At 38.9% G+C, this 24,542-nt stretch overlaps 1 protein-coding gene across 1 annotated transcript in view; it reads right to left on the bottom strand.

Moving 5' to 3' along the window:
* Positions 1–24,542, bottom strand: part of sycp1 (synaptonemal complex protein 1) — a 275,829-nt gene that overhangs the window by 159,287 nt on the left and 92,000 nt on the right. The window contains exons 10-12 of the mRNA XM_073055277.1: positions 14,779–14,852; positions 5,498–5,606; positions 2,760–2,854 (exon numbers count right to left, since the gene is read on the bottom strand). Of these exons, the coding sequence (XP_072911378.1) occupies positions 2,760–2,854; positions 5,498–5,606; positions 14,779–14,852 (278 nt within the window). The remainder of the gene's footprint in view (positions 1–2,759; positions 2,855–5,497; positions 5,607–14,778; positions 14,853–24,542) is intronic.

The following is a 24,542-nucleotide window of genomic DNA, read 5'->3' on the forward strand; positions in this document are numbered from 1 at the left end:
AAAAAAAAAGAGATCACTCCCTACTTGTACATAGTTCTTTCCTTTTGCTTGTTTTTTTCTTTCCACTCTTTTCTATAAGTGTGTACCTCAGATAAATACTTTGTGGAGATCTGTGATATATATGATTATATATATCATATATATATAATGATATATATATGTACAATGTCTGAAATACATCTTATGGAAATGTTTGTTTGATGATGAACTTAAATAAAAAAATAAATTATTTTAAAAAAGAGATAGAATGAACTGTCCTCAGCAGGGCCTTACCTTTGTCCCCCTTCCATTATCTCCCTCTCTGAGCCTACTACTTTGGAAAGGATTTCCCATCCTGTAATGACAACCCCTGCTCCCATCTTCAACACTCCTCTGCTTTTTGGACACTTTACTCTGGTCTTCTGCCCTCTTTAGATCTTTTCATCTCTAACTGCCAAAAATACATCAACCATTATGAATTCAGTATTCCTCTCTCCTACTCAAACCTCATACACTCTGAACATACTGACCTCTAGTCTCTCCACACCAATCCCAAACCCACCATTGAACCCACAGATAAGGGCGAGCCGTTGTAGTCTGGCAGACAGTCCTCTATCTTGCAGAGGTCAAGCAGCAATTCTCCTTTTAGATACTCCTTGCAAAGGACCCCACTAAGGAGTATAATGCCATTATTTCCTGCACTTATCACCAACCTCAATATAGATGTCTCTTATCCACTGCAGCCAACCTCAGTTTGTTTTTACCTCATATTCAAGATCCAAAAGTCTGACTATCCAAATAGGCCCACTGTTTTGCCTGTTCCTGCCCCAATGAACTCATGTCCACATACCTCGACTCCATTTTGTCCCCTTGGTTCAATCCCTTCCCACTTAATCCATAACACTTTTCATGCTCGCAATCATTTCTATCATTTTAAGTTCCCTGCTCCTGATTGCCTCATTGTCACTATAGATGTCCAATCCCTGTATATCAGGAAGGCCTAAAGCTCTCCGCTTCTTCTAGACAACAGACTGAATAAGATAAATTGTTGCGGGTGAGGCCCAGATGCCTTCTCCCTCTCGCAGCACTAGTCCTCACCCTCAATAATTTCTCATTCAGCTCCTCCTATTTTCTCCAAACCCAAAGTGTAGCCTTGGGCACCCACTGCTTTTTCATTGATTATGTGGAACAGTCCATGTTCCAAACCAATGCTGGTAATGGTCCCGAACTCTTCCTGCACTACATTGACAACTGCATTGATGCTGCTTCATGCACCCATGTTGAGCTCTGAATTTCATCAACTTTGCCTCCAACTTCCACCTACCCTCATATTTACGGTCCATCTCTGACACACTCTTCCCTTTCTCAATCTCTCTTTCTCCATCTTTGGAGGCAGACTGTCTACTGATATCTTTTATAAACCTACTGATTCTCACAGCTATCGACTATACCTCTTCCAAACCTATCACTTTTAAGAATGCTAACTTTTCTTTGCTGTTCTTCTGTCTCTGGTGCACCTATTCGCAAGGTGTGGCTTTCCATTCCAGAATATCTGATATTTGAGAAGTCCTTCTTCAAAGAACAGGATTTCCCTTCCTCTGTCGATGCTGCCCTTATCTGCATTTCCTCCATTTCTGGACTTCCACACTCGCCTCATCTTCCTACCACCAATCATTGCTCCCCACTGATCTCCCTCTTGGCATTAATCCCTGAAAGCTGGACAAGTGCTACACCTCTCCTACACCTCCTTCCTTGCCTCCATTCAGGGCCCCTTCCAGGTGAGCTGACTCTTTGTCTGTGAGTCTGTTGGGATCATCTACTATATCAGATGCTCCTGGCACATCAGTGAGACACTACGTAAAAATGGGAACGCTTTGTTGAGAACCTTCGCTCCATTCACCACAAGACGTGAAATTTTCCAGTGGGCATTCATTTGAATTCTATTTCCCATTCCCACTTTGACATGTCAGTCCATGGCCTCATCTACTATCACAATGAGGCCACACTCAAGTTAGAGGAGCGACACTTCACATTCTGTTTTGGGGTCTCCAACCTGACGGTATGAACATCAATTTCTCTTAACTTCTGGTAAATTTTACTCCCTCCCCTTCTCTCTTTTTCCATTCCCCATTCTGACTTCTCTCTTACCCCTTTTCTTCTTCTCACCTCTCTCTGGTGCTCCTCCTCCTCCTCTATTATGCTCCATTCTTCTCTTCATCAGAATCCTCCTTCTACAGCTCTTTACCTTTTCTGCCTATCACCTTCCAGCTTCTCACTTCATCCCATCTCTCCCCCACACACCCACCTTTCTCCTCACTTAGTTTCCACCTATCGCCCTCCAGCATATAGTCCTTTCCCCTTCACCCACCTTCTTATTCTAGCTTCATTCTTTCCAGTGCTGAAGAATATCAGCCTGAAACATTGACTACTTATTCCCCTCCACAGATGTTACCTAACCTGCTGAGTTCCTCCATCATTGTGTTGTTAAATATAATTTGTTAATATATCTTTAAAGTAACAATGAAAATTGAATATTGTTAAAGGCCGTTACTTTTATTGTGTTCCTCTAAACTAGAAATTATTCCAGAACAACATTCTAAAGTTAGCTCTTATTATCAAATCAGCAAATAGAAATAGTTAATAAGCTCGGCTTTAAAGAGGAACATCTGGATTCTTCCCTGTGTAAATTCATTCGATCTTAGATGCACCTTTTAGAATTCAGCTGTTACATAACAAAGATTTGTGGGCAATCTCCCTGTTTCCAAAGGAGAAATTCATACCTCTCTTTTGTTCAGTAAGTCCTTTGTTTTTTCCAATTCAGTTGTCAAATTTTGTTCTTTGGCATGTAACTCCAGAAGTTTTTCATTGAGATGTCCTTTTAAAACAATTTAATAAATGAAAAAAGAATGAAAACTATAACAATATAAAAATACATTTCTAAATATTTTCCACAAGTACTGAATATGTATTAAAACATTTTATATTGTCCATTCCACCATACTTCTTGTTACTCAACAATGAGTAGGAAATACTTGCCAATAAAATATATAAATTAAGCCATAACCACATGTATTAGTAACAGCCTTGGGACTCCTATAAAAGTGAAACCATATAGCATTAATGTAAAACATTTACTCTGATTATATATTTAAGATAATAAAAAATATTTATTAGCACAAAGGTGATTGATCCAAATTAAGAATTTAGAGAAACAATCTTATCAAATGCTAAGCATATATGTTATGATGTAATTCATTTTGGTATGGATGGCTAGAAAAGCTGGCACCTGGAGAATAGTTGTGATGGTCAAATACTTAGCTTTATCTGACACTTTAAATTTCTTTATCATTTTTACTTATGGTAAATTACTTGTGCTTGCAACATATTTAAGTCAAATAGGTAAGTTTCTTGTATATCTCAAGCCCCAAGATCAAATGTCTAATTTGTTTTTTTTAATATTAGATTTAATTTTATCCTGCCTAAAATATTCAAATATATCAAACATGAAGACTTCTTGTCAGTGTGTTTTATGCATCATACCTTGACACAAAATTCAACTTGTAGCTATTTTGCTTTGAGTTAATAAGAATCAATAGTGCAACAAATGAAAAACAAGGCAAAGTAAGGATGTAAACAGTTAATTGTGAACAATCAATATGGAGAAACTGTCTATGGCAGAAAATTCACCTTGATGATTTCCATAGTACTCTTTACCAGCATTTACAAACATTTTACAAAAGGGCCTTGCTACACTAGCACAGCCAGAAATGGAAAGTTATAAAACAACAGGTTAATTCAGCTTGAATCTCTCGAACTCCTCAAAGCACAATAAGTAAAATATGGTGGTAATATAGAGAGCTTAACTATGAAAGAGATGTGTGAACTTTCTAAATATGTGGCAACAATAATGAGAAATGTTATCCCTTGTTTCAATACTTAGGGAGTGATAGGTCTTGCAATTCACACAGATCTCCAGATTCTTAAGAGGAAATGTGTCATTTATGAATTCAAACAGTTCTGGAATCCCACAACCTACATGCACCTGATGGTCTTTACTCAAAGCAAAAGAGATGATCACTTTTTCTTTAGCAGTGATCTCCATAAAGAAATTCTAAGAACTGTAATGGATAAAAGTGATCAGGTGTCACTTCCTAGGATAATCTTAAGGTTAGGAAGATTAGAGTGAATTCTCCTACACTCCACAAGCAGAACAGCTCAGGTACGGGGACATATCTGGAGATTTGGCTCCAGTATGTCACAGACCTCTATTGCCATTGAGTGACAAAATCATTTTAGGAGGAAGAGGACTGTGATGAGTCTTGTATACATTCTGCGAGAAGTTGCGGTGGTGGAGGAGTATAAATACTTGGGTGTTCACCTCGACAACACTCTTGATAGGAAAACTAACACCAACACTGTTTGCAAGGCAATGAGCAGACTCTATTTTCTAAGGAAGCTGAAATCCTTCAATGTGTGCAGCAGGATGTTGGAGATCTTTTACCAGACTGTTGTAGCAAGTGCAGTCTTCTTTGTGGGTTTATGTTGGGGGATCAGCATCAGTGCTGGTGATGCAGAAAGACTAAATAAACTCATTAAAAAGGTTGGATTTGTCCTTGGCTACAACCCGGACTCTTTTGAGTTAGTGATGGAGAGGAGGTCACTAAACAAACTATTATCCATCACGGACAAATCAGGAACATCCTCTCCATGACCTATTGAATAAGCAGTGGAACACCCGTTTGAATACGCAATTCAGCCCCACTGTCACAAAGATTGTTACAGAAAATCTTTCCTACCAAATGCAATAAGCATATACAACAGTTCATCTCTGTGCAACAGGAGAACATACTTCATAGTACAATCTGTTTATTTTGTAAATTATTACTGTGTATATTATTCTGTACTTCATTAGGTAATATTATTATTTCTTTTGTTTAGTATGTTTTTAAATGTTGCTGCTGTAATGAAATAATTTCCCACTCAAGATCAATAAAGTACTTGTTACAATAATTATTATTATTATATCTATTAGATATAGCTCCCAGGAGATCTGAAGGATGTCTCGGAAAAATGACCAGTTCTGATACAGAGAGAAATACCCAAAGTTGTGAATTACCCAAAATTCAATGATTTGATTTTGATTCTGGAAGGCTGTAACGTGTTCTTTTGGAAGATGAAGTGCTATTCTTCAGATTTGCATTGGGCTTTGTTGTAATAGTGCATGAAGCCACGGACAGATCAGCTTGGGAGTTAAATGGATAATTAAACTGCAGTCAACCAGAAGCTCATGATCACTGCTGTGCTGTGCTGTGCTCTGCAATCACCCAATCTGCATTTGGCTTCTTCAGTGTAGAGGACACCACACCAATTTATCTGTCAGTGGTTCTTTTGTTAATTATCATAGAACAGCAAAATAATATAATTCCCATGAATTCTAAACAACAGGCTTGGTCTGGATTTCATACAGAATGCATACAAAAATTTATTTTAGATTGATCAAAATAGTAACATTGCTTACTAGTTGCTTCCTCTAGCTGATCACATTTGATTTTGGACTCCTGTAGACTAATCCATGTTTCATGAAGCTCAGTGTCTTTTTGTTTATACTGCTGTTGGAACTGCAGTACCTTGAAATGAACAATTTAAGCATAATCAATACATGATTAAATTTGGAAAAAGCAAGTGTGGCTAAGCTAAGATTTATTTGAATATATATCCTCTCCTTGTATTTTCTATAAAGCATAATATCTGTTCTTGTGGAGCTTTACCAGCAAGAGCATTTGAAGAATATTTGCACATCATACAAATATCACGGAGGCAACTACAAAAATATTTTGCAGATTTTGCAGCAGCTACCAGGCAGAAGGATTGTTTATTGACTACAGTCCTAAGCAAATACATTTCCAAACTTCTCGACTTGGGACTTGATAGCTATCTGCAACTGGATTATTGACTTGCTGACAAAAGGACAGTAAGTACTAGACAACTGGATGACTCGTTGGGGCACACTTTGAGAGAAAGGTAGTACAGTCTGATGTGATGTGCTTTGAAAATTAAAGAAGAAAAACTCAGTTTATTAAATAATAAAGATGCGTAGCAAGACAAATATAGCTCCTTCTCGTTTAACGAAGGACACTTTTGATGACAACATTTCTGGTTGATCCTCCACCCTTCAAGAATACTCTACCGTATTCATTTCTTTTTCCCCGGCTTAAAGCCACATACAGCTGACCATGCTGGAATACCGGTTTCTCCAGATAAATCAACACATTCTCCATGGTTTGGCCTTGCGCCTTATGTATGGTCATAGCAAAGCTATGTATGTGGCTTTAAGCCGGGGAAAAAGAAATGAATACGGTAGAGTATTCTTGAAGGGTGGCAGATCAACCAGAAAATGCGGATATTCCCAGATTCTACACTTGGACTAATAAGAGATGGGAAAACAGTGGAGGAGTACTCTGGGATTTTTGAAGCAAATGTTCTGGGTTGAGTGTATACCATTTCTCCATGAAGTGGTGACCTCTACTATTTGAGACTTCTTCATCACAAAGGGATGATGCCTGTGGTAGCGAAGCGCATTCAAAATTCAAAATACCCTTCAAAGCCAATGAAGATGCCCTTTGTAACATCGATAAAAATACCAATACTGCAAATTTACTCCAAAAGCAAGGCTTATTGTCTGAGATGAGTGCCCCGTGATTAGGAGGAAGAGCTTCAAAGCCATGGACTGGACTCTTGTGATGTATGCGGCAAGAATGAGGCCTTCAGGGGTATTTCGAATCATTGAAAACACGTGATGGAGATATCCTTCCATCATTCAAAGACGTCTGCAGAGAGAGGATTGTTGCAATCTGACGATCATTGGCAGCAAACTATGGAAGAAACAGAGAAAACAAGAATGTCCAGAGCAATGAGAGATTTGTTAGTTGTCTTACTAACAAACACTGAAATCAACAATCCACAGCAATTATGGAACTGGTTCAAGAATGCAATGTCTGAAGATTTCTTACAAATGGAGAGGAGAACTATCAATGATCCTAATATCATGATCGCTGAAAGGCATCGTGGACAAGCTCTTCTGTATTTCCAAGAGAAACTTGAGAACTTGGGCAAAACACTTGAAGAATATAACTTGCCAACACCAAAAAATGGTACAATTACTTAAAGTGCTGGCAATCTGGAATTATTGCGTGAACTGCAATACAACAGAGATGAACAGCAGGAATTTGTTTCACAGAAGGAGCCCCTATTGAATAATGAGCAAAGAGAACCTTATGAATATGTGTGCGACTGCTTGGAAAGGAATCTCTCTTCAATGATTTTCATTGATGCACCAAGAGGAATGGGCAAGACATTTATCATCAACTTGATCCTCGGTAAATTTAGGGGAGATGGAGGTGTTGCTCTTGCTGTAGCATCATCAGGTATTGCAGCAACATTGATGCCTGTGGTAGGGAAGCGCATGCAAAATTCAAAATACCCCTCAAAGTCAATGAAGATGCCCTTTGTAACTTCGATAAAAATACCAATACTGCAAATTTACTCCAAAGGCGAGGCTTATTGTCTGAGATGAGTGCCCCATGATTAGGAGGGAGAGCTTCAAAGCCGTGGACTGGACTCTTGTGATGTATGCAGCAAGAGTGAGGCCTTCGGGGGTATTTTAACCATTTGCTGTGGTGATTTCCGTCAGCTTCTACTGGTTGTGAAATATGGAAATGATACTGATGTGGAGAATTCATGCATAAAATAATCCTACTTATAGAGAAGCTTCATCAAGTTTCAACTGAAGAGAAACATGTGATTGAGTGAGGGAGAAGGACGATATTCAGAATTCTTATAGGATGTTGGAGAAGACAAGATTAAGAAAAATGAAAATGATAAAATCGAATTACCTGAAGATATGATTCTGCCAGCAAAATCTATGGAAGAATGCATTGATTTCATCTACCCGACATTCGACAATCCTGCCTAACTGTTCGAGGAATTCTATCTTGGTTCCTCTCAATGAAATGATGCAAAAAATAAACTTCACATGCATTAGACACTTCCCTGAAATCATGAAAGAATACTGTTCCTTCAATGCCATAGTGAAGGAGCTAACACCACTCATATTCCAATAGAATTCCTTGATTTGTTCAAACTCTCTGGATTGCCGCCACATAAACTGGAATTGAAGAGGGGATCTCCCATCATCTCAGTGAGGAACTTGGATTCACCAAGGCTTTGGATGGTGGTGGAAGAACTGCACGACAATCTCATCGTAGCGAAGATAAACATTGGTGTGTTCAATAATGACATTGTCATGATCCCAAGAATTACTCTCAATTTATTAGAAGGGGAAGATGTCCCTCTTCAGTGGAGCCAGTTCTATATGCCCTCAACTGCATTTCTTCCATTTTACACAACGTCTGCCCTCACCCCATCCTCCCGCCACCACACTAGGGCTAGGGTTCCTTATGTCATCACTTACCACCCCACAAACCTGTGTCCAGCACATAATTTTCTGTAACTTACGTCATCTTCAACGGGATCCCACAACCAAGCACATCTTTCCCTCCAACCAACTTTCCACAAGGATTTTTCCCTACATGACTCCCTTGTCCACTCTGTCCCACCCTACTGAATTCCTTTGTGGTACTTACCCTTGCAAGTGGAACAAGTGCCTCACCTGCACCTACACCTACACCTTCTCCCTCATTACCATTCAGGGCTCCAAATACTTCTTCCAAGTGAGGCAACACTTCACCTGTGAGTCTGTTCGGAGTCATCTACTGTAACTGATGCTCCCAGTGTGGCCTCCTGTATATCGATGAAGCCTGACATAGACTGGGAAACCACTTCGCCAAGCAGAAAAAGTGCAATCTCCTGTTAGCAACCCATTTCAATTCTACTTCCCATTCCTTTTTTTAATAAATTTTTTTTATTGAATTTTCAAATGGTTACAGAAGGAAAAAAAAATTATCAACCCTTCCCCCCCCTTAACCCCTCCCCCCTAATATATCCCTGTAGAAAGAGAAAAAAAAGAGAAAGAAAGGAAGAATGCCTGGATATCGGAAGATCCCCACATGCTCCATGGAGTTCATAATAGCTTTAGTATATATATTTATTTCTTTCCCCAAATAACCAATAATTTTATCTTCGGAGCACCTATATATTTAATCCTATCTTTTGTAAATAAGGGCGCCAAATTTTCAGAAATATTTCATATTTATCTCTTAAATTATAAGTAATTTTTTCAAGCGGAATGCAGCTAAAAGCTATATCTATTTTTATTTTCTTAATGATTGTTAAAAATCTTTTTCTTTTCACCGGTCCATTAAGCCCATTAACATTAAAACTTTAAAAATTCAGTAAATTAGTCATTATTTTTAACAGGGTTACTCCAGTCTATAGTAATACCTAACTTTTCAACTTTCATAGTACCTTGGGGAATCTTTTTAAAATTCTCCGTGTTGCTATGTGTCTCCCCCCCCCCCATAGGAATCGATCTGAAGTTCCCCCAGCTCCCCCGTAACATAAAAAAGTATATATAAGAGAAGAAAAATAATATCACTACTCTCGATTAATATTTCTCAAATTTTTACATTTCTCCCCCTGTATCATATAATTAAGAATATATTTAAATATTCTTCTGTCCTTAAAAATCCATCAACTCCATTCACTGTCCCTGTCTTCATCTTTAATCCGTTTCACTTTTAAATCTTTGGCTGTGGTTAGCGATATTTGGGAGTTCTTGTGCAAATTCTTTCGCATCCCGATAATCAGTAAAAGATCTTCTTTTTCCGTCATCCAAAAACATTATCTCAGGGTTGCTGGATGGCGCAATATAAATTTATAACCCTTTTCCCATAAAACTACTGGGTTAAATTCCTTTTTTCTCCTCAAAAGGTCATAACTTATATCAGGATAGAAAAGAACTGTTTTCCCTTCTATCGTCAATGGCCCGTTTCTCTTTCTGGCACGTTGGGCAGCCACCTTCAGGATCTTTTCTTTATCTTGATATCTTAAGCATTTTATCAAGTTTGATCATGGGTTTTGATCAACTTGAGGTCTTGATCTTAAGGCTCTGTGAGCCCTTTCAATTTCAATTAACTGGGTTCCTTCTTCCATTTCCAAAATTTCCGGAATCCATTTTTGAAAAAAATTTATTGGATCCTCTCCCTCTATACCTTCTTTAAGTCCAATAATCTTAATATTATTTTGTCTGCTAAAATTTTCAAGTACATCCACTTTTTCCAACAACCGTTTTCTTTCTGATGTCCAGGCAGAAATATTATCTTCCATTTTATTCACTCTATCAATGGTGTCTCCCGTTGTTTCTTCCAAGTTTTTAATTTTCTTGTCCATTTTGTCCTGTCTTTTCATCATTTTATCAAACATAATCTTCATATTTTTAATATCTTTTTTATTACTTTTAATGCTTTTAATTCATGCATTATTTGCACCAAAGATTTTTTTATGTCTCCAATATCACCTCCAACCTCTTCCTGTTGCTCTTCTTTGTCTCTCCATCTTCGTCTGATTTATCCAGAGAATCTGATTCCACCTCATATTCACTTTCACTTTCAGTTCCAATCATAGCTGGGATTTGTAGTTTGGGTTGCTCGAGCTTGCACATGCCCCTTCCATCATGCATGCGCAATTCCTGTTGCTCTTTTTTTTTTGGAAACGGTTGATGTTGCCGCAGTTTCCTGTTCTGTATCGCCAGAGGTATAATGCACTTGAGCCCGAGGCTCTTTCATGGTGGCCGGCCTTGATTCTTTTCCAACTTGAGTTGTCTTCAAAGTAGTAGTTTTCTTCTGCTTCTGTTTAGGAGACATATCTTAAGACAATCCTGAGTAGTTTATAAGTAATTTTTAAAAAGTATTTACTAACTTTTCTTCACTTAAACATTATTTTACTGGTTTTTTTATGGGAGAGCTGGATTTCCACATCTCGATCCTACGTTATCACGTGACGTCCCCCCCTACTTCCCATTCCTATTCCAACATGTTAATCCACAGCCTCCTCTACTGCTATGATGAAGCCACACTCAGTTTGGAGGAGTGGCACCTTATATTCTGTCTGGATCGCCTCCAAACTGATGGCATGAACATTGATTTCTTGAACTTCCAATAATTGCCTTCCTTTTTTACCATTTCTCATTCTTGTTTTCCTTTCTCAAGTTACCTCCTTACCTGGCTATCACTATCCTCCTCCCCTTTCTTCCATGGTCTTCTCTCCTCTCCTATCAGATTACCCTCTTCTACAGCCCTTTATCTCTTTCACCAAATAACTTCTCGGGTCTTTACTTGAACCCTCCCACTCTCCCGGTTTCACCTATTACCTACCATCTTATATTCTTCCTCCCGTCTCCCAACCTTCTTACTCCAACTTCTTCTCTTTCTTTCTAGTCCTGATGAAGATTCTCGGTTTGAAAGATCAACTACTAACTCTTCCATAAATGCTGCCCAGTCTGCTGAGTTGTTCCAGCATTTTGTGTGTGTTGCTTTGGATTTCCAGAATCTGCAAATTTTCTGTTCTGAACCTACTAACCCACACATTTTTGGAATGTGGGAAGAAACCGGAACACCCAGGGGAAACCCACGAGGTCATGGTCATAAATTACCCAACTGACACCCATTAACTATATCCTGTTCTGTTTGTGGAAGATCTATAACATTGGCCACATTAGACATCTCAAAACTTCCAAGACCAGGAAGGAAGGAAATCATCCTTGATTCCAAGTAACTACAAACAGAATGGGCAAGTATGGCTTAAGGTTTTAATACTAGTCCTAGTGCTTATTTTCCAGTTTAATCAAGTTCAGGTTTAATTATCATTTAACCATAAATTAATACCCACGAATACAGCCAAACAAAACTGCGTTCCTCTGGGGCTAAGGTGCAAAGCACAGTACCAATAGGCGTACACAGCATAAGACACATATAGCACCTATAAAATAGCAGTAAACATACAGTTATACAGAAAAATATATAGCCCAAGTTCCTGAGTGATATGCATTGTAAACTGATTGTGCATGGTTGCTGTCGGGAAGAACAAACAGTTCTCAGCAGTTAGTAGACGAACACTGCACACAAATTTACAGAGCACTCAATCCACCTTGTCCGCCGTTGAGCGAAAACTGGAGAGGGGCCAATCCATCATGGACGCCATGCCACACTGCCTCCAGCATCTCCCCTCCTGGACTGCTTCAATAGGTAGGACTGCAGCATGAGGTATTGCCATCTCTATAACTGAGGCCACGCAACTCCTTTGCCATCAGCCTCGCCAATAAACCAGTGAACGGGACTTGCAGTATTTTACATTACCAATGTCCATCAGCATCTTGTGATCACAAGCAAAACATCCAAGACAATCACTCACTGTTAGACTACACACTGGTTTCACCTTCCAACTCTAATGCCTTTCTGCAGCAGGCAGCAACACTGTCTGCACTAAGTCCAGCACCTCCAGCTCTTCTACCAATGAGAAGCTCACTGATAGGTTAGATCTGCAACACCTGAAGTTTTTAATGTTTTGTGATTGTAAAAAATACATTTAAAAAAAAGACAAAAACACCTTTGGTTGGCCCAGGAGGGGCTGCTGTATCTGAGCATGCCACCATTTTACCATCACAGCCAACCAATCAGAGGTCAAAGATTCTCATGAGTTGATCTCTGTGGATGAAGAGGAAGAGGAGGTGGAAGAAGAAGGGAAAAATGAAAAGTTTAGTTTTGGGTGCAACTTTTTGTTTGTATAGCCCAAAATAGCCTAATGGGAGAAATAGAAAAGTATCAAAATTTTGCTGAAATTTAAAGATAATCTCTGTGCAAGTGGCCATTGAAACAGACAAGAATTGGCTCTACACAAAGGCTCAAATAAATTTCAATCTCTAAAGGCTTGAATAAAGCTGATAGAAATAAAAGTGGAAAGAAGCACCTAGAGAAAATATGAAAACAGAATCTACAATATAGTAATACAAAATAAAGTCTCTAGACAAGTGATACAGTAAAGCATTATTACATTCAGTCTGTATAACCAGTGAAAAAATTAGTGCTGAAGGAAATAGGTGAAATCTGAGCTGATTCATACAACCCCATTTTTGCATACATTGTGGCTAGATATCATTGCATAACACTGCATCTTATTGCACTGGAGTTCACCTGGATATAATAACAAGATGCAATATACAATTTAACTATTCAGAGATTTGTCACCTTGTCACGGTGGAGAGGCTTGAGTTCCTGAGATCCCAAGAGCAATGCTAGGATCACCCACGGCGGTTCCAGACAAAGAGTGATCCAACCAAGACCTCAACAGCACAGCTGGTGGAAGATGATGACACTTCACAATGGCAGTGAAGGCAGAGAAAGGCTATAGCAGTGAAGGGTCCCCAGTTTTCTTGGATACCATGCTCCTAGACCCTAACCCCAGTCTGTCAGGGACCGTGTGGTGACTGCCCATGCATCGGTCTCCCCACATTAAATAAAGTCACACACAGGCACTCTCCATTAAGGGAATAACCCCTTTGGTGAACATCATACTTGACTTGAGTGATCACACTACTACAATTGGAAGCTTTCAACTCTCATTATAAAGCAACTTGTTACAAGATGAGCTGCGATTTATCATTACTCACTTACAGAATAGACATAATCTGCTTCATAAATTTGACGACCAAAGTGGTATATAATTCAAAAGTCAAGACAGATTTCCACAAATGTACTGTGGAGATCATTCTGACTGGTTGCATCAATGCTCAGTATGAATGCTTCAATGCACAGGATTGAAAAAAAGCTGCAGAGGGTTGTAGACTCAGCCAGCTCCATCGTGGACACTAGCCTCCTCACAATCGACATCTCAAAGGGCAGTTCCTTAAGAAGATGGCATCATCATTAAAGACCTTCACCATCCAAGACATGCCCTCTTCTCATTATTACCATAAGGAAGGAGGTACAGAAGTCTAAGGATGTACACCCAATGTTTTAGGAACAGCTCCTTTGCCTCGGCTATCAGATTTCTGAACAGTCCATAAATCATGAACATTGCTTCACTGTTGTTCTTGTTTTGCACTATTTATTTATTTTTATAATTTTCTTAACATAACTGATAATTTTTTTAATCCATTGCATGGTATTGCTGCTGCAAAACAGATTTCATTACGTCAGCTATAATAAATCTGATTCTGAAGGTTTTGTTGGGGATCATTTCATTGAGTATTATGCATAGTGGAGTAAAGATGTTTCCATACAGACTATCTAATGTAAAAGTAGCTTATATTCATTTTTTAAAACTTTTCGCTTTTAAACTCATTGAATGCAGGAGGACTTTGCAAAAAAAATTCTACAAAATGGTTTGCCTATATTAAAAAATGAAATGCTAACACATGAAAAGTAGAAAATTAAAAAGTATATTAAAGCACTGAATAATATAACTTAAAATGAAACAATCCTAAATTAACATCAACTGTCAATGATAAACAAATGTCTGAAGACCAGGAAGAGTACCCATTTTTGGTGGACCCAATATCATATGGTAATACTGTATAACTTTATAAGTTATGCTGCTTTAATGGATCACCACATGCACTCAGAAAAGTTAGTTAGATATTACTGAAATTCACTGAGTAATAACAGAGTGGATTCTAGATATATTCCTGAGTTTTCCAATTCTCACTCGGGGGTAATTATCATGCTTCTTCATTATAGAATGCTTCAGCCATAAAATTTATGCTGAGCAAACTAAATCAAATTTTTTTCTTAATTTATGAATATAAAGTAATTCATTTTACAATTTGCAGTACAAGTACTAAAATACCTCATTTTCTTTATCATTTAATTGATGTTGATACTTATTCTTAAGCTGTTCTCTTTGTTCAATTTCTTCATTTACTGCAAAAAGGAGGATCATTTGTCACTATATTTAGAAACATAATATATAAAGTATTGGCCATAATGTGAAAAATAACCTAAGAAATTCAATGATTGTATCATCAATTTGAAATGGATGGCAACATTAAAATAAAATTGAAACCCTGACACATGTCATTCTTTTACTGGAAGAATGCAGTTCACTGTTACCTCATTTTGCACTGAGGGTGCACACCTCACCTTGAGAACGTTTACGGAATTGGTTCCAAAAGAAGTGATCAAATAATTATAAGTATGCAGACACATTACTAACTGGTTTTTTTCTCTTTCCATGAGCAACAAATGAATATTTAATTCAGGGTAAGGATAGGATAACTACACAATTAAACAATGAACATTCAGTGAGATTTCCTACAAACTTATGAACCTTTACAAACTACAGAACAATGTAAACTAGGAAGTGATATCAACCAAAATGGACAAATCAAACACAGACTGGGTACAGAACACCTGTGTTCTCTCTTCAGAAATGACCACCCCACTCCTGGCATCTGATTGCTTTGTCTATTAATAACCACCTCTCTCCTCTGAATTCTGTCTGGGTCTCCTGCTGTTACAAGGAGGTCTGACACAAACTCAAGGCACACTACCACATCTTTCATATGGGCATGCTGCAGCTAACAGAAGATTTCTAAATTTAAATCACATGTTCATTTTGTTTATATCAGGACCAGCCACTTTTGCCTATCATCCAAATCGTCTCTTTCTTTCATTTGTATATTCTAGCCTGCTGGGCATGTCTTAGCAAAACAGACCATAACAATAATAATACATAACAATACTTATATTTTACAACATTAGCAACACAGACAAAAACTGGTCTTTAACAGTTACATTATTTCACCCTTTCACAGCTATCCTGTTTGATTCATTCATTGTCCCAGTCGCTGTTCTCTGTTACCTAAACAAACTTTGTTTTCTTTCTTTCTCAGTTCTGACAGACTTGGAGCTAAAATGTTAACTAAGCAACACACACAAAATGCTGGAGGAATTCAGCAGGCCAGGCAGCATCTATGGAAAAAAGTAGCTGACATTTCAGGCCAAGACCCTTTGTTAGTCCTGCCAAAGGGTCTCAGCCCAAAACGTCAATTGTCTTTTTTCCCAAAGATGCTGCTTGGCCTGCTGCATTCCTCCAGCATTTTGAGTGTGCTGCTTGGATTTCTAGCAACTGCAGATTTTCTCGTTTAAAATGTTAACTACTTCTTTTTCCATAGAAGTTGCTTGACCTGCTGAGTTTTTTTTTCAGCATTTTGTTTTTATGTTATATTGTATGTTTTGATTATCTTCACTTCTTTCTCTCCAACCAACCCTCCCCAGTAATCATCCTTGAAGTTTAAAATACAACTGTATAGATCATTTTCTTTTGATCTGCTCACCCTTTGCTCAGCTTAGACTTCAACATGTAGGGCAATACTAATGACAATTCTGCAACTCCTACAGAATGCTGGAGGAAGACAGCTAGTCAGGCAACATTTGTGAAGGGAAATGATGTTTTGGTCCAAGGCACTTCATCAGGAATGGAAAGGAAGAAGACGGAAACCAAAATATAAAATTTGGGGAAGGGGTAGGAGCACATCTGGCAGGTAATAGGCTGAGCCCAAGTGAAAGGGGGAAGGTAGGTGGGTGAGAATAATAATACATAACAATACTTATATTTTACAACATTAGCAACACAGACAAAAACTGGTCTTTAACAGTTACATTATTTCACCCTTTCACAGCTATCCTGTTTGATTCATTCATTGTCCCAGTTGCTGTTCTCTGTTACCTAAACAAACTTTGTTTTCTTTCTTTCTCAGTTCTGACAGTCTTGGAGCTAAAATGTTAACTAAGCAACACACACAAAATGCTGGGAATGATGCAAGAATGTGGGAGGTGATAGGCAGACAAAGCAAAGAAGTGAAGAAGGATTCTTCTAGGAGAAGGTTGCAAGGTGTCCACACAAAAGATGATGAGAAGTCTGTGTCTAGTGGTGTACCACAGGTACCAGTGCTAGGACTTTTACTGTGTGTGATTTATATCAACCATTTGGATATAATCATAGGAAGTACGATTAGTAAGCTTACTGAAGATATGAAAATTGGCAGTGTTGTGGATAGCACAGAAGGTTCTTTAAGGCCAAAACCTTCCTGATCCAGGATATACATCAATTGGAAAGTTGGCCAGTGTGTTGACAGAAGGACTTTTATGCTGACATGTGAGGAATGTATTTTGAGAAGTTAAACAGGGCATGTCATATACAGTAAATAATAGGGCACTAAGGAATATTAATGAACAGAGTTGTGAATAGCCCAAGTCCATAGTTCCTTGCAAGTGGCAACATAAGTAGATAAGGTGGTCAAGAAGGCATATGGCAATGTTGCCTTCATAGTTGGAGGCCTTGAGTATAAGAATTGGGATATTAAGTTGCAACTTTAAAAACTAGTTAGGCTGCTTTTAGAGTATTGTATACAGTTCTAGTTATCATACTTTAGGAAGATTGTGATTGCACTGATTGAGTGCATAGAAATTCTCCAGGATGTTGCCTCAAATGGAGGATTTCAGAATGGGGAGAGATTGGATAAAATGGGCTTATATTATCTGGAGTTAGAGACTGAGTGATTACCTGATAGAAGTAAAATCATCTATCCATGGTAGGGTATTGAAAACAAGAGGTGGGTGTTTTAAAGGGAGTCTGAGGGTTAAGTCTTTTTCAAAGGTTCAAAGGTGCACTTTAATCTCAGAGAAATATAAACAATACTCATCCTGAAATGCTTTTTCTTCGCAACCATCCACAAAAACAGAAAAGTGCCCCAAAGAATGAACAACAGTTAAATGTTAGAACCCCAAAGCTCCCTCCCTCCCAGCTCCCCTCCCTCCCGCATGTAAGCGGCAGCCAGCAACAATGTTTACAGTGTGATTTGTATTTGGAAATTGCTGCCAGAGGAAGTGATGGGATCTGATACCGTTACAGTGTTTAAGAAGCATAGATACTTATGTAGGCAAAGGAAAGAAAGATATGGTCTTTATTGTAGGTAAATGGGACTAATATAGATGTTGGTATGCGCCTGGTGGACCTAAAGACCTGTTTCTGTGCTGTACTACTCAATGAATTGTTGTACCTCAAGCTTGCATTATGTCCCAATGTAACAGTATACTGTTTATCAACACAATACATAGGCAAAAGAGCCTCACTTGCTATGCGCTTACAGTATTTTGTTTTATTTTCAGATTTCCAGCACCTGCTGTTTGAATTTTCAGTTGCTGAGCACTAATGATTTAATGCATTCTCATTAGCTGAGTCAACATAAACAAGATGGCTGTGTTCAGCAATCAGAAAGAGGTAATATAAGGCATCTCTTAAAAACATGAGACTAAGCTGAGTGTAACTGGAGACAATTCGGGGGATGTTGAAGTGGGGAGAAAGCTGGCATTGTTTTGCTTAAATAGCAAGTAGAGTTCCAGAAGGGGGTGGTATTGAAGATAGGGCATTGGGGAAATTCACCATAGCTTTGAAGCATCTGCTATAAATGGGAAGACAGAAATTTCTGCTGCCTGGTAATTTTATTCACCAAGTAATAATGTGCTGATTAAAACAAGTTAAATTATCATTCAAATATTTGTTATCCCTCAGGGAAAAAAAAACACATGAAATTTTGGTTACAGTGTCCAGAAGGCATGTGGGAGATTCTGAAGTCAGCTGGAAGATGGCCTGATGGTCTGATGAAACCAAAATTGAGCTTTTTGGCCATCAGACTAAACTGCATGTTTGGTGTAAGCCAAACACCGTGTATCTTCAAAAATACACCATTCCTACCATGAAGCATGATGGACTCCAAAATCAGATCTCCATTTAACTAATTATGTGACTTCCAAAACTAATTGGCTGCACCAGTGATGATTTGAAGTGTCATTTTAAAGGGGGATGAATACTTTGCAATCAATTATTTTAATATTTATAATTAATTTAAATCACTTCAGAGAGATCTGTTTTCACTTTGACATGAAAGACCTGCATTCTGTTTGCCAGTCCTTTATTGTCACAAGGTCACTGCAATTGCTTCACCTGAATGTCTGCAGCAGTTGATGAAGGTAGATCACAACCACCTTTCAAGAAATGAGTAATAAAAAAAGTTTATTCTAAATTCATTACTCATATGCTCAGACAGTCATATCTTTCAGAGCTTGGCTAGCTTGATCAGTGATGGCACTACCAAGCTATTCTTGATGATTAACATACAAGGTTTCTATCCATAATGCATATTCCAGTCTCACTATTCTGAATATTTTTTCCAAATGTTATTCTTTAAGGATGTGTATTGATTTCTGAGTTGAAAGAGGTGGTAATAAGAAAGAGGTTTCCTCGCTTGGAATGATATTTCATTGGGTTCAGAGTCAATTTTGAGAACTTATAAGGCAATCATTATACAGCAGCTATACACTAGTGGACTTGGCCTTGCTGTGAAACAGAATTTACCTTACAGAAGCATCTTACAGAATGGCTGCAACATATGATTCTGTGAGTAGAATTATGTAATATTTTACATATTCCTATGCAACAATGAATGTGATCATTCAGATTATTGAGTCTTTCACAACTGTTAGAGCAATCCCTGTTTTCTCACTCATGATTATCAATACTCTTTACTGACCTACTGTATATGGGTATAATTACAGTGGCCAGTTGACCTATTAACATGCACATCTTTCAGGATGTGGAAGGAAACCTGAGCGCTCAGAGGAAACCTACATTATCACAAGTAGAATATTAAAACTCCAGTTTACTATAGATAAGGGTTAAAATTAGATCACTGGTGTTGTGAGATAACCACACTATTTGCTTCATCCATAAGAACCTCCATCCAAATTCAGTCTTCCTTTTAGGCAAGAAGAGAAATCAAAAGTTAATTCATATTTGCATAACCAAGCCATGTGAACTTAACAATGCTGGCCATTATTAAGACCTGAAGCCACACTGAAAATAGTATCCTCATAGATGATCCTCTTTCTTAGATCCTATTGCCTCCTCTACCCATATAAAATTAATTTAAAGGTCGCAGGTAATTTAAGAATGTAACAGAAAGTGCAGTGAACAATTTTTCAATTAGTTGTTAGGATTTTTTTGAGGAAATTACATGCAGGCGGAAAAAGTGGATGCAGTAAATGTGGTGTACTTAGATTTTCAGAAGCCCTTTGACAATGTGCCACACACGAGGCTGCTTAACAAGATAAGAGCCCATGGAATTACAGGAGAGTTACTAGCATGGTGGAGCATTGGCTGATCGGCAGAAAACAAAGAGTGGGAATAAAGGCATCCTATTCAGGCTAAACACAAAGTACACTGCAGATGCTGTGGTCAAATCAACACGTACGAATAAACTGGATGAACTCAGCAGGTCGGGCAGCATCCGTTGAAATGAGCAGTCAACGGATGCTGCCTGACCTCTGACTTCATCCAGCTTGTTTGTACGTGTTGATCCTATTCAGGCTGACTGCCAGTAAACAGTGGAGTTCCACAGGTGTTGCTGTTGGGACCGCTGCTTTTTACGACATATGTCAATGATGAATAGATTTGTGGCTAAATTTGCCAATGATACAAAGATAGGTGGAGGAGCAGTTAATGTTGAGGAAACAGAGGACCTGCAGAGAGACTTAGATAGTTTAGGGGAATAAGCAAAGAAGTGGCAAATGAAATACAGTGTTGGAAAGTGTATGGTTATGCACTTTGGTGGCAGACTATTATTTATATGGGGAGAGAATTCAAAATGCAGCGATGCAAAGGGTCTTGGGAGTCCTTGTGCAGGATACCCTAAAGGTTAACTTCCAGGTTGAGTCATTGATGAAGAAGGCGAATGCAATGTTGGCATTCATTTCTAGAGGTACAGAATATAAGAGCAGGGATGTGATGTTTAGGTTCTATAAGGCATTCGTGAGACCACACTTGGAGCATTGTGTGCAGTTTTGGGCTCCTTATTTTAGAAAGGTTATACTGACAGTTGAGAGGGTTCAAAGAAGATTCACAAGAATGATTCCAGGAATGAAAGGGTTACCATATGAGGAACGTCTGGCAGCTCTTGGGCTGTAATCCCTGGAATTCAGGAGAATGAGGGGTGAATCTCATAGAAACATTCCGAATGTTAAAAGGCCTGAACAGATTAGATATGGCAAAGTTATTTCCCATGATAGGGGAGTCTAGAACAAGAGGGCATGATTTCAGTCTTGAAGGATGTCCGTTTAGAACAGAGATGTGGAGAAATTACTTTAGTCAGAGAGTGACTTACTTTAGTCGTTAGGTATTAGTGCTGGAGTAATAAAATGGATTCAACAGTGGCTAGATGGGAGATGCCAGAGAGTAGTGGTGGATAACTGTTTATCGGGATGGAGGCCGGTGACTAGCGGGGTGCCTCAGGGATCTGTTTTGGGCCCAATGTTGTTTGTAATATACATAAATGATCTGGATGATGGGGTGGTAAATTGGATTAGTAAGTATGCTGATGATACTAAGGTAGGAGGTGTTGTGGATAATGAGGTGGGTTTTCAAAGCTTGCAGGGAGATTTATGCCGGTTAGAAGAATGGGCTGAACGTTGGCAGATGGAGTTTAATGCTGAGAAGTGTGAGGTTCTACATTTTGGCAGGAATAATCCAAATAGAACATACAGGGTAAATGGTAGGGCATTGAGGAATGCAGTGGAACAGAGAGATCTAGGAATAACAGTGCATAGTTCCCTGAAGGTGGAGTCTCATGTAGATAGGGTGGTGAAGAAGGCTTTTGGAACGCTGGCCTTTATAAATCAGAGCATTGAGTACAGAAGTTGGGATGTAATGTTAAAATTGTACAAGGCATTGGTAAGGCCAAATTTGGAATATTGTGTACAGTTCTGGTCACCGAATTATAGGAAAGATATCAATAAATTAGAGAGAGTGCAGAGACGATTTACTAGGATGTTACCAGGGTTTCAGCACTTAAGTTACAGAGAAAGGTTGAACAAGTTAGGTCTCTATTCATTGGAGCGTAGAAGGTTGAGGGGGGATTTGATCGAGGTATTTAAAATGTTGAGAGGGATAGATAGAGTTGACGTGAATAGGCTGTTTCCATTGAGAGTAGGGGAGATTCAAACGAGAGGACATGATTTGAGAGTTAGGGGGCAAAAGTTTAAGGGAAACACGAGGGGGTATTTCTTTACTCAGAGAGTGATAGCTGTGTGGAATGAGCTTCCTGTAGAAGTAGTAGAGGCCAGATCAGTTGTGTCATTTAAGGTAAAATTGGATAGGTATATGGATAGGAAAGGAGTGGAGGGTTATGGGCTGAGTGCGGGTAGGTGGGACTAGGTGAGATTAAGAGTTCGGCACGGACTAGGAGGGCCGGAATGGCCTGTTTCCGTGCTGTGATTGTTATATGGTTATAGTGGTAACTCTGTGGAATTTGTTGCCACAAGTGGCTGTGGAGGCTAAGCCATTGGGTGTATTTAAGGCAGAGACAGATAGGTTCTTGAATAGTCAGAGCATCGAAAGGTATGGAGAGAAGGCAGGGGAGTGGGGATGACTGGAAGAATTGGATCAACCCATGATTGAATGGCAGAGCAGACCTGATGAGCCAAATGGCCAACTTCTGCTATGGTTCTATGGATTGTTTTGGGGCTACAAGGGTAGGGAATGGATCATGAACCTGTGATTTCTCTCAGGTTATTTACTCCTATCATCTAAAAAGTACCCTACTATTATTTGTCAACAAATGCCTGAATTACTTTCAACTCTACTGAGAAAATAGAATATCAGACTCATCAAATTAAGGATGTTCAACACACACAAAATGCTGGAGGAACTCAGCAAGTCAGACAGTACCTAGGGAAGGGAATACACAGTCAACATTTTGACCATAAGACCTTAAGGTATAGGAGCAGAATTAGGCCATTCCTCCCATCAAATCTGCTCCACTGGCTAATCTAATTTTCCTCTCAGCCCCAATCTCCTGCCTTCTCCCATATCCCTTCATGTCCTGACCAACCAAGAATCTATCAAGCTCTGCCCTAAATATACTCAATGACTTGCCCTCCACAGCCGCCTGTGGCAATGAATTCCACAGATTTACCACCATCAAGCTAAAAAATTTCTTCCTCATATCCGTTCTAAGTGGATGCCCCTCTATGCTGAGGCTATGTCCTCTAGTCTTAGATTCCCCCTCCATAGGAAACATCCTGTCCACAACCATTCTATCGAGGCCTTTCAACATTGTATAGTGAGTACAGGCCCAGAACCATCAAACACTCCTCATACGATAAGCTGTTCAATCCCAGAATAATTTTCATGAATGTCCTTTGAACTATCTCCAATGTCAGCATAATCTTACTTAAACAATTGGCCCAAAACTGCTCACAATATTCCAAGTGAGCCTTCACCAGCACCTTTTAAAGCCACAGAATTATATCCTTGCTCTTATATTCTAATCCTCTCCAAATTAATGCTACCATTGCATTTGCCTTCTTCACCACAGATTCAACCTACACATTAACCTTTAGGGAATCCTGCACATGGACTCCCAAGTTACTTTGCACCTCAGAATTTTTAATTTTCTCTCCACTTAGAAAATATGCTTTTTTCTCTGTGCTTTTATTTCTTCTACCAAAGTGCACGACCATATTCTTCCCAACACTGTATCCCACTGGCCGCTTCTTTGCCCATTCTCCTAGTCAGTCTAAGTCCTTTGGTAGCATCTCCACTTCCTCAACACTAGCTGCCCCTTCATCTATCTTCATAACACCCACAAACTTGGCCACAGAGCCATCAGGTCCATCATCCAAATCATTAACATATAATGTAAAAAGAAGTGGACATTCATTACAGACCGCTGTGGAACACTACCAGTCACCTGCAGCCAGCCAGAAAAGGCTCCCTTTACTCCCACTCTTTGCTTCCTGCCAATCAACCAATGCTCGATCCATGCTAGTATTTCCTGTAATATCATGGGCTCTTACCTTGTTAAGCAGCCTCATGTGTGGCACCTTGTCAAAGGCCTTCTGAAAATCCAAGTATACAACATCCATCGATTCTCCTTTGTCTATCTATACTCCATGTTATTTCCTCAAAGAATTCCAACAGATTTATCAAGCAAGAAACCATGCTGACTTCGGCCTATTTTACCATGGTCCTCCAAGTACCCCAAAACCAGATCCTTAACAATCAACTCCAACATCTTCCCAACCATGGGGGTCAGAATAAATGGCCTATAGTTTCCTCTCTTCTGCCTCTCACCTTTCTTGAAAAGTGGAGTGACATTTACAATTTAACATTTCTCCAGAAACATGTCAGAATCTAGTGATTCTTGAAAGACCATTACTAATGCCTCCACAATCTCTTCTGCCACCTCATTTAGAACCCTGGGGCGTAGACCATCTGTCCAAGTGACTTAAACATCTTCAGAACTTTCAGCTTCCCAAGCACCTTCTCCCTAGCAATGACAACTTCACTTATTTCTGCTCCCCAACACTCTCAAACTTTCGGCATACTGCTAGTGTCTTTCCCAGTGAAGACTGATGCAAAATATTCAGTTCATCCGCTATTTCCTTGTCTCCCATTACTACCTCTCCAGCATCATTTTCTAGCAGTCCAATATCTACTCTTACCTCTATTTTACACTTCTGAAGAAACTTCTGTTATCATCTTTATTATTATTA

Source organism: Hemitrygon akajei, chromosome 8 (assembly GCF_048418815.1).
Source record: "Hemitrygon akajei chromosome 8, sHemAka1.3, whole genome shotgun sequence".
Classification (NCBI taxonomy): domain Eukaryota; kingdom Metazoa; phylum Chordata; class Chondrichthyes; order Myliobatiformes; family Dasyatidae; genus Hemitrygon; species Hemitrygon akajei.